This window comes from Callionymus lyra, chromosome 10 (genome assembly GCF_982586985.1).
Source record: "Callionymus lyra chromosome 10, fCalLyr1.hap1.1, whole genome shotgun sequence".
NCBI lineage: Eukaryota > Metazoa > Chordata > Actinopteri > Syngnathiformes > Callionymidae > Callionymus > Callionymus lyra.
The window spans coordinates 4,690,725-4,702,758 of NC_141827.1; the positions used below are offsets into that span (position 1 = coordinate 4,690,725).

The 12,034-nt window shown below is 41.5% G+C and overlaps 1 protein-coding gene across 1 annotated transcript in view; it reads right to left on the bottom strand.

Annotated features, from left to right (window-relative positions):
• Window positions 1-12,034, bottom strand: part of stab1 (stabilin 1) — a 63,233-nt gene that overhangs the window by 27,335 nt on the left and 23,864 nt on the right. Inside the window, exons 25-35 of the mRNA XM_087799984.1 lie at window positions 11,673-11,831; window positions 11,289-11,384; window positions 8,687-8,782; window positions 8,550-8,597; window positions 8,257-8,390; window positions 6,602-6,710; window positions 6,455-6,532; window positions 5,395-5,496; window positions 5,241-5,342; window positions 730-864; window positions 534-662 (exon numbers count right to left, since the gene is read on the bottom strand). Coding sequence (XP_087656110.1) covers window positions 534-662; window positions 730-864; window positions 5,241-5,342; window positions 5,395-5,496; window positions 6,455-6,532; window positions 6,602-6,710; window positions 8,257-8,390; window positions 8,550-8,597; window positions 8,687-8,782; window positions 11,289-11,384; window positions 11,673-11,831 — 1,188 coding nt within the window. The remainder of the gene's footprint in view (window positions 1-533; window positions 663-729; window positions 865-5,240; window positions 5,343-5,394; window positions 5,497-6,454; window positions 6,533-6,601; window positions 6,711-8,256; window positions 8,391-8,549; window positions 8,598-8,686; window positions 8,783-11,288; window positions 11,385-11,672; window positions 11,832-12,034) is intronic.

Genomic DNA, 12,034 nt, shown 5'->3' on the forward strand with positions numbered 1-12,034 from the left:
GCACACGACTCAGGACCAGAGGAGAGAAATCTTTTCAGGCTGTTGCTCCTAAGCTTTGGAACGATCTTCTCTCTCTTTGTTCTTGATGGATCTACTGACTCCTTTAAGAAACATCTTAAGACGTTTCTATTTGTTCAGGCTTTTCCTTGAATTTCTCGAACTCCTGTGTTGTTGTCAGTATTATCTTGATCTTTAAAGTATGTACTTTTTTGAGTATTGTTTTGATTGTTTAAGCGCTTTGTGACCCTGGTCTCGAAAATCGCTATATAAATAAATATTACTTACTTACTTACTACGGTGGCCCAGAAGTCACAAACTCTCAAAGACAATTACAATTTCTTAAATTAAAATAACTTCAATTTTTTTGGTTTTAAGAGTTTGTCATTTTCAATTTTCTTCTCCTGATGGATTCACGTAACCACGTTGTTGCTGCTGTGAACCTGGAATCTCTCCTGGACCATCTTATCTGGACCTCCTCGACGGGTCATGACCATCACATCACTGTTGACCACCAGGGGTCGTCTCACACGTACGCCTGTTTGCAAGAAGACCTTCTTGCTGCATCTGTTGCGACGGACTTTGAGAACTCGATTGATGAACATGACCAGACCCAGCTGGGTCTCCATGAAGCTGCCGTCCAACGGGACTTCGTTCGCTGCCGTCTGGAGAGAAGAGCAGAGAGTCAAACTTAGTCCATTTCACTTTTTCTCTCCGACTCAAAAGCGTTACCTTGTTCTCGCTGTCGATGTGGAACTGGATTTGGTAGTCCTTGCCCAGCAGGGTGCTCCTCAGCATGCCGTCAGCGATGCGATCAGGGAAGAGGAGGTCGTTGGTGATCACATGGTACTTGACAACGTCAGCGTCCTGGAGGGAGAGACACTGTTAGAGCGTCGGTGATACCAGTGGTTGTTTAGAACAATCTCAGAGAGACCAGTGACAGGAAGGTGTTAGGAAAGACATGAACAGATGAAATGGATGGAGAGATGACTAGATGGATAGACAGAAATATGGACGGATGGACGGACAGACTAATGGTCAATGGATTGATGAATGGAAAAAAATATGGATGGATGATGAAATAATGGATGGATACATGGATAGATAGTAAGATGGAAGATAAATGGATGGATGGATGGATGGATGGACAAACTGATGGATGGATGGATAGTAAGATGGAAAGATAGATGGATGGATGGATGGATGGACAAACTGATGGATGGATGGATAGTAAGATGGAAAGATAGATGGATGGATGGACAGACAAACTGATGGATGGATGGATAGTAAGATGGAAAGATAGATGGATGGATGGATTGATGGAAAGATGGATGGATGGATGGATGGACAAACTGATGGATGGATGGATGGATGGATGGATGGATGGATGGATGGATGGATGGATGGATGGATGGATGGATGGATGGATAGTACGATGGAAAGATAGATGGATGGATGGATGGATGGACAAACTGATGGATGGATGGATAGTAAGATGGAAAGATAAATGGATGGATGGATGGACGGACAAACTGATGGATGGATGGATAGTAAGATGGAAAGATGGATGGATGGATGGATGGATGGATGGATGGATGGATGGATGGATGGATGGATGGATGGATGGATGGATGGATGGATGGATGGATGGATGGATGGATGGATGGATGGATGGACAAACTGATGGATGGATGGATAGTAAGATGGAAAGATAAATGGATGGATGGATGGATGGACAAACTGATGGATGGATGGATAGTAAGATGGAAAGATAGATGGATGGATGGATGGATGGAAAGATGGATGGATGGATGGACAAACTGATGGATGGATGGATGGATAGTAAGATGGAAAGATAGATGGATGGATGGATGGATGGATGGATGGATGGATGGATGGATGGATGGATGGATGGATGGATGGATGGATGGATGGATGGATGGATGGATGGATGGATGGATGGATGGATGGATGGATGGATGGATGGACAAACTGATGGATGGATGGATAGTAAGATGGAAAGAGAGATGGATGGATGGATTGATGGAAAGATGGATGGATGGATGGACAAACTGATGGATGGATGGATGGATGGATGGATGGATGGATGGATGGATGGATGGATGGATGGATGGATGGATGGATGGATGGATGGATGGATGGATGGATGGATGGATAGTACGATGGAAAGATAGATGGATGGATGGATGGATGGACAAACTGATGGATGGATGGATAGTAAGATGGAAAGATAAATGGATGGACGGACAAACTGATGGATGGATGGATAGTAAGATGGAAAGATAGATGGATGGATGGATGGATGGATGGATGGATGGATGGATGGATGGATGGATGGATGGATGGATGGATGATGGATGGATGGATGGATGGATGGATGGATGGATGGATGGACAAACTGATGGATGGATGGATGGATAGTAAGATGGAAAGATAGATGGATGGATGGATGGATGGATGGATGGACAAACTGATGGATGGATGGATAGTAAGATGGAAAGATAGATGGATGGATGGATGGATGGATGGATGGATGGATGGATGGATGGATGGATGGATGGATGGATGGACAAACTGATGGATGGATGGATAGTAAGATGGAAAGATAAATGGATGGATGGATGGATGGACAAACTGATGGATGGATGGATAGTAAGATGGAAAGATAGATGGATGGATAGATGGATGGAAAGATGGATGGATGGATGGACAAACTGATGGATGGATGGATGGATAGTAAGATGGAAAGATAGATGGATGGATGGATGGATGGATGGATGGATGGATGGATGGATGGATGGATGGATGGATGGATGGATGGACAAACTGATGGATGGATGGATAGTAAGATGGAAAGGTAGATGGATGGATGGATTGATGGAAAGATGGATGGATGGATGGACAAACTGATGGATGGATGGATGGATGGATGGATGGATGGATGGATGGATGGATGGATGGATGGATGGATGGATGGATAGTACGATGGAAAGATAGATGGATGGATGGATGGATGGACAAACTGATGGATGGATGGATAGTAAGATGGAAAGATAAATGGATGGACGGACAAACTGATGGATGGATGGATAGTAAGATGGAAAGATAGATGGATGGATGGATGGATGGATGGATGGATGGACAAACTGATGGATGGATGGATGGATAGTAAGATGGAAAGATAGATGGATGGATGGATGGATGGATGGACAAACTGATGGATGGATGGATAGTAAGATGGAAAGATAGATGGATGGATGGATGGATGGACAAACTGATGGATGGATGGATAGTAAGATGGAAAGATAAATGGATGGATGGATGGATGGACAAACTGATGGATGGATGGATAGTAAGATGGAAAGATAGATGGATGGATGGATGGATGGAAAGATGGATGGATGGATGGACAAACTGATGGATGGATGGATGGATAGTAAGATGGAAAGATAGATGGATGGATGGATGGATGGATGGATGGACAAACTGATGGATGGATGGATAGTAAGATGGAAAGATAGATGGATGGATGGATGGATGGACAAACTGATGGATGGATGGATAGTAAGATGGAAAGATAGATGGATGGATGGATGGATGGACAAACTGATGGATGGATGGATAGTAAGATGGAAAGATACGTGGATGGATGGATGGATGGATGGATGGATGGATGGATGGATGGATGGATGGATGGATGGATGGATGGATGGATGGATGGATGGATGGATGGATGGATGGATGGATGGATGGAGAGATTGATGGATGGATGGATGGATGGATGGATGGATGGATGGACAAACTGATGGATGGATGGATAGTAAGATGGAAAGATAGATGGATGGATGGATGGATGGATGGATGGATGGACAAACTGATGGATGGATGGATAGTAAGATGGAAAGATACGTGGATGGATGGATGGATGGATGGATGGATGGATGGATGGATGGATGGATGGATGGATGGATGGATGGATGGATGGATGGATGGATGGATGGATGGATGGATGGATGGATGGATGGATGGATGGACAAACTGATGGATGGATGGATAGTAAGATGGAAAGGTAGATGGATGGATGGATTGATGGAAAGATGGATGGATGGATGGACAAACTGATGGATGGATGGATGGATGGATGGATGGATGGATGGATGGATGGATGGATGGATGGATGGATGGATGGATAGTACGATGGAAAGATAGATGGATGGATGGATGGATGGACAAACTGATGGATGGATGGATAGTAAGATGGAAAGATAAATGGATGGACGGACAAACTGATGGATGGATGGATAGTAAGATGGAAAGATAGATGGATGGATGGATGGATGGATGGATGGATGGACAAACTGATGGATGGATGGATGGATAGTAAGATGGAAAGATAGATGGATGGATGGATGGATGGATGGACAAACTGATGGATGGATGGATAGTAAGATGGAAAGATAGATGGATGGATGGATGGATGGACAAACTGATGGATGGATGGATAGTAAGATGGAAAGATAAATGGATGGATGGATGGATGGACAAACTGATGGATGGATGGATAGTAAGATGGAAAGATAGATGGATGGATGGATGGATGGAAAGATGGATGGATGGATGGACAAACTGATGGATGGATGGATGGATAGTAAGATGGAAAGATAGATGGATGGATGGATGGATGGATGGATGGACAAACTGATGGATGGATGGATAGTAAGATGGAAAGATAGATGGATGGATGGATGGATGGACAAACTGATGGATGGATGGATAGTAAGATGGAAAGATAGATGGATGGATGGATGGATGGACAAACTGATGGATGGATGGATAGTAAGATGGAAAGATACGTGGATGGATGGATGGATGGATGGATGGATGGATGGATGGATGGATGGATGGATGGATGGATGGATGGATGGATGGATGGATGGATGGATGGATGGATGGATGGATGGATGGAGAGATTGATGGATGGATGGATGGATGGATGGATGGATGGATGGACAAACTGATGGATGGATGGATAGTAAGATGGAAAGATAGATGGATGGATGGATGGATGGATGGATGGACAAACTGATGGATGGATGGATAGTAAGATGGAAAGATACGTGGATGGATGGATGGATGGATGGATGGATGGATGGATGGATGGATGGATGGATGGATGGATGAGCAGCTGAAACCGACTATGAGAAGCTTCAGGATGAAAGTACCATCACGGAGGTGTTGGTGTCCTTCAGGTACTGGTTGACGGCCTGGTCTGTGGGCAGCAGGAGAGTGTAGTCATCGTTCATCTCTGCCGTCAGGTTGATCATCTGCAAACACTTGATGAGTCCAGAGAAGAACCAGAACCTCTCAGTCACAGACCAGAGCGAACTGTCGGAACAGAGCGAAGTTGGAGGACGTGTTGAGGAAGGCCATGAGTGTGGCAGGCTCTGGTGGGACACTCAGGCGGGACGGGGTCATGACCTTCCAGAGAGAACAGAGGTTAAGAGTCATGTATTCCTACCGTGTATTTTGTATTTTTATTTTAGTTACTTATAATCTGAACGTACATTTTTCTTACTTATTGAACAACTATTTTTCTTTTAAACCAATGACATCAAGGCTGTGCCTCAAATCGAGCACTTCTGCACTTACACTTAAGATTTTGAGTGCACAAGTGCGTCCCGAAGAGCAGTGTGTTATGTAGTGCACTATAAGCACTCAAACGGCCAGAAGATTTGAGTGTGGACACTTTCCACCCTCAACGTCCTCCATCTTAGTGACAAAGATGAAGCTGAACTGAAGCTACTTCACTGACGACACGTCTTCAGAGCAGATACTGACGTAAATGTCTCGGGAAAACAACACAACAACAGTAATAACACAATGAAACACAACTTAATAACTTGTTTCGATTGATGAAAAGTGTTGTCAAGTGTCGGTGATAGAGTTTCAACGACTGGTTACAATCAGTGTTAAAAAGTAGTAGAAGAAGAAACTGTCGAGTCATTTCCTGTAAGTGTGTAGTGACAGTGTTTGATTTGAGAAAGTACTACACTGTCGAAATTTGAGCACTGCACAAGTAAGTGCACTGTCTTACAGTGTACTGTAAAGCAGTGCACTTAGAGAAGTGCACGGTTTGAGACACAGCACTGGCTATGCTATGCTATGCTATGCTATGCTATGCTATGCTAGCAGGGGTCGTAACAACAAGTCAACATTAGTTTTAAAAGTAAATATAAGTCGTGCAAATCATACATTTCTATTTTCTATCAGCCAAATATGAACTTTTCTATCTGTCTTTTTTACAAGTTATCTAAAATAAACGATAGAATTTTCATCCTAATCTGGATTTTATTGTATTTTTCAGTGTTTACAATACAAGCAAAAATACTATTTAAAATGTCACGATTGGGATCAAACATGTCGAGCCGTCACTCACCTTGTCTACGATGTGCAGGTATCCGTTGGTCGCCGGCAGGTTCTTGATGTCGATCCTGGCTTCTCCGATATGAAGCCTCTGCGTGAAAATATCTCAAACCTCACGGTTGTTCTTCCAACAGTGACAGTTATTCGCAGCTGAACTCACTCCACTGATGTTACGAACGTCCCAGTCGTTGTTGTTGATCGACGACACGCTTCTGCCGACCAAACGCTCCAGATCCTCCAGGGAGTAGATCCCCTGCAGGACGTGAGATCTGCACAGAATCACTAGTTAAACAAGATCATCCAGACTTTTGTCATGTTTTATACGTGTTTGCTGTTGTTCCTGATTGTCTTTTGTTCATTCTGCATGTGTGTTTGTGTGTGTTTTTGTTGTCTTTATGTTTTATTTTGATTGTGTAACTTTTTTTAGATGAGATAATTGTGTATTATTAACGATCTAATGAAAGAGACGCAATTCTTTCCTGTTTGTTTTTTGTAACTCTTGCGTATTTTGTATGTGTGTTAGAGCGTGTGTGTCAAGTATCACAATACAGAGACAACAATACTATATATTATACTATACTATACTTTGATACTGTAGTAACAAGTATTTACGTGTTTGTAGTATTGTCCAGTACTTGACTCTGGTGTTGTGATAGTGTAGTAACAAGTATATATGTGTAGTATTGTCGAGTACTTGACTCTGGTGTTGTGATAGTGTAGTAACAAGGATATATGTGTAGTATTGTCCAGTACCTGACTCTGGTGTTGTGATAGTGTAGTAACAAGTTTATATGTGTAGTATTGTCCAGTACTTGACTCTGGTGTTGTGATAGTGTAGTAACTAGTATATATGTGTAGTATTGTCCAGTACTTGACTCTGGTGTTGTGATAGTGTAGTAACAAGTATATATGTGTAGTATTGTCCAGTACTTGACTCTGGTGTTGTGATAGTGTAGTAACAAGTATATATGTGTAGTATTGTCCAGTACTTGACTCTGGTGTTGTGATAGTGTAGTAACTAGTATATATGTGTAGTATTGTCCAGTACTTGACTCTGGTGTTGTGATAGTGTAGTAACAAGTATATATGTGTAGTATTGTCCAGTACCTGACTCTGGTGTTGTGATAGTGTAGTAACAAGTATATATGTGTAGTATTGTCCAGTACTTGACTCTGGTGTTGTGATAGTGTAGTAACAAGTATATATGTGTATTATTGTCCAGTACTTGACTCTGGTGTTGTGATAGTGTAGTAACAAGTATATATGTGTAGTATTGTCCTGTACTTGACTCTGGTGTCGTGATAGTGTAGTAACAAGTATATATGTGTATTATTGTCCAGTACTTGACTCTGGTGTTGTGATAGTGTAGTAACAAGTATATATGTGTAGTATTGTCCAGTACTTGACTCTGGTGTTGTAGTATTTACAGACCACATGACTCTTGACAAAGTCGTAACTACTTTCATTTGTTTTTCAAACAAAATTTGTCCAAACATCAGCTTTAAAAGCAACTGGAGTTACTGTATCCTCTCGTCCTCAGTCATCGCTGGGATCTCACAACATTTCATTCTTCCTTTGGCAGCAGAGGACAGAATGAATGCTGCCATCTAGTGGCAGGAAGTTGTGTGTCTGTGATTGTTGTGAACATCCCTTTTCTATGCGTTTTCAATTACATTCTGGCATCCTTGTCTTTCTATTCGTATGTGTGCACTTATGTGTTTAGAATGTGTGGTTGCACGCACGTTTGGGTGTGCGTGTGCGTGTGCGTGTGTGTGTGTGTGTGTGTGCGTAGGCATGCATATGCGTGGCACTGACTGCAGGAAGTGGGGCAGATGGTGTCTAGTGTTCCAGAAGTTTGTGTCGTCTGAACTCATGTTCCTCATGGCTTGTCTGGACGGAGCCAACAGTGTGATGTTTCCACTCAGGTCTTCAGCGTGACGTTTGTATTTCTGGAACAAACGCACACAAACATGCAGACTCACACCCAGCAGACGGACAAATCATTGGCTCACACAGTTGAAATTCATCTGCTACAACTGTTGTGTTGTTTTTAAAGTGTTGTGTTCAAACACACGTCAATGAAATCTACGAAGATGATGCTTACAAACCTGAATCAACCAGTAGAAACTGAACAAGGCTGAGTTAATTTCCAGCTCCTGCACACACACACACACACACACACACACACACAAATTGATTGATACACACTAATTCAACTCGGATCATCTGAATGTTTTTGTTTCACCTCCAGGACCGTCGCATAACAGATGGTTCCATCCCCTGTGTAGCCTTCAGGACACGTGCAGGTGTGAGTTCCACTTTCCTTCTGCTCACACTTGGCCTGAAACACCAGCAACACACTTTTACACAATAATCTATGGTTCGAGGCTCTGTGGACCAGCAGCACTAGTGACTCCTGAAAAGTTCTACTAATGTGTGTGTGTGTTGTTGTGATGTGTGACTCTATTATATCATCAGTGTGTGTGTGTGTTGTTGTGATGTGTGACTCTATTATATCATCAGTGTGTGTGTGTGTTGTTGTGATGTGTGACTCTATTGTATCATCAGTGTGTGTGTGTTGTTGTGATGTGTGACTCTATTGTATCATCAGTGTGTGTGTGTGTTGTTGTGATGTGTGACTCTATTGTATCATCAGTGTGTGTGTTGTTGTGATGTGTGACTCTATTGTATCATCAGTGTGTGTGTGTTGTTGTGATGTGTGACTCTATTGTATCATCAGTGTGTGTGTTGTTGTTGTGATGTTTGACTCTATTGTATCATCAGTGTGTGTGTGTTGTTGTGATGTTTGACTCTATTGTATCATCAGTGTGTGTGTGTGTTGTTGTGATGTGTGACTCTATTGTATCATCAGTGTGTGTGTTGTTGTGATGTGTGACTCTATTGTATCATCAGTGTGTGTGTGTTGTTGTGATGTGTGACTCTATTGTATCATCAGTGTGTGTGTTGTTGTGATGTGTGACTCTATTGTATCATCAGTGTGTGTGTGTTGTTGTGATGTGTGACTCTATTGTATCATCAGTGTGTGTGTTGTTGTGATGTCTGACTCTATTGTATCATCAGTGTGTGTGTGTTGTTGTGATGTGTGACTCTATGTATCATCAGTGTGTGTGTGTTGTTGTGATGTTTGACTCTATTGTATCATCAGTGTGTGTGTGTTGTTGTGATGTTTGACTCTACTGTATCATCAGTGTGTGTGTGTTGTTGTGATGCTTGACTCTATTGTACCATCAGTGTGTGTGTGTTGTTGTTGTGATGTTTGACTCTATTGTATCATCAGTGTGTGTGTGTTGTTGTGATGTGTGACTCTATTATATCATCAGTGTGTGTGTGTTGTTGTGATGTGTGACTCTATTATATCATCAGTGTGTGTGTGTGTTGTTGTGATGTGTGACTCTATTATATCATCAGTGTGTGTGTGTTGTTGTGATGTGTGACTCTAGTGTATCATCAGTGTGTGTGTGTTGTTGTGATGTGTGACTCTATTGTATCACCAGTGTGTGTGTGTTGTTGTGATGTTTGACTCTATTGTATCATCAGTGTGTGTGTGTTGTTGTGATGTGTGACTCTATTGTATCATCAGTGTGTTTATGTTGTTGTGATGTGTGACTCTATTGTATCATCAGTGTGTTTGTGTTGTTGTGATGTGTGACTCTATTGTATCATCAGTGTGTGTGTGTTGTTGTGATGTGTGACTCTATTGTATCATCAGTGTGTGTGTGTTGTTGTGATGTGTGACTCTATTGTATCATCAGTGTGTGTGTGTTGTTGTGATGTTTGACTCTATTGTATCATCAGTGTGTGTGTGTTGTTGTGATGTTTGACTCTATTGTATTATCAGTGTGTTAGTGTTGTTGTGATGTGTGACTCTATTGTATCATCTGTGTGTGTGTTGTTGTGATGTTTGACTCTATTGTATCATCAGTGTGTGTTGTTGTTGTGATGTGTGACTCTATTGTATCATCACTGTGTGTGTGTTGTTGTGATGTTTGACTCTATTGTATCATCAGTGTGTGTGTGTTGTTGTGATGTGTGACTCTATTGTATCATCAGTGTGTGTGTGTTGTTGTGATGTTTGACTCTATTGTATCATCAGTGTGTGTTTGTACAAAAATCTCTTTTCATTGAAATATTGACATTAGAAAATGATCATAAGCTCCGCCCACTGAAAAAACAACGTTGTTCTGTAGATGAAATCTTGTTGACCATAACCACACCCACTCTGCTGTGATTGGTTAAACATGGAGGTTTGTCTCCACCTCCAAGGGACTCTTTGTATACACAAAGCAGGGCGTGATTAAAGCTGGAGGAGAAGTGAAGCCATTATTACATCATAATGGACTCTCGTAACCTCTCGTTCGCCCAGATTTCAGAGCAACTTTATAAAGTAATTAAGTGTAAAACATGGTCATGATGAGAAGTTACTGCGTCTTGAAGAACATCTACTACATGACATGAGAGATGAAGTTCATCATCAGTTGACTCATTGCAAGTCGATAAAAATGACAAAATGATGTTCAATATGAATAAATCAATATAAAGGCTAAACCTCTCTGTCATTTGATTCTATTCTGTTTTTAATAAAAATAAAGATTTACAGTTGTTTCTGTTGCTGAGCAGCAGCAGTGATGAGCCATACAAGTGAACGAAACTTCAAAACCTTCTTGAATCCTGATGGAACCACATGATGTTCAAGCAGGTCCTTGAAGTAAAATCTAATGATAATTAATATATCTATATGGAAACTGAATATTTTTTATGTTTTAACACAAAAGACGTGAGGACATTTTGAAACGCACATGAAACACTTGTAAAAACACTATATTCACCAGATCATGACAGCCTCCATTGCCGCTCTGACAGGGGTTGACGGGGTCACACTTCAGTCCGTCACCCATGAAACCTTTTTTACAGACACAGTCGCTCTGCAGACACAACAGTGTGAAGGTCAGAAATCCTCAGTCCAGCTACTCGTAGGAGTTTAAACATCTCGACCAAACACTAAAACTAGAAAGTGAAACAACTCTCATATTCAAGCTTTAAAATGTATGAAATCTTAATACAGACTATAGAATTAAGAAAAAAAGTACTGAATAAAATGTAACTTTTCCCTGAAAATACCTTCAATACCATCCATACTGGTTCGTACAACAGGTAAATATATTATTTTTAATATAATAAATGAACATCTTTCATAAGCAGGAGTTGCTCACCTGTCCAGGTCCCACGTGGTTACAGTCGGCGTTTACGCTGCAGCCTCCTCGACTCTCCAGCTGACAGTTGTTGATTTCCACGCACACTTTGCCGTCACCGGTCCAGCCCTCCGTGCACTGACACGAAGCGTTGCCTGGACCCACGTGCACACACTGAGCCTGGAGGAGGATGGAGGGGAAGATATATATATATAACATACATAAAGAAAAGAACACAAAAACACCCCAAGAAAAGACAAACCAGTGCAATGAATAGCAAGATTAAAATAGACACAACATTAAAGACAAAAACATACAAGACAAAAAATTAACAGAACCAAACAAACACAAACCCGGACGTGATAATAGAAACAAACCAAGAT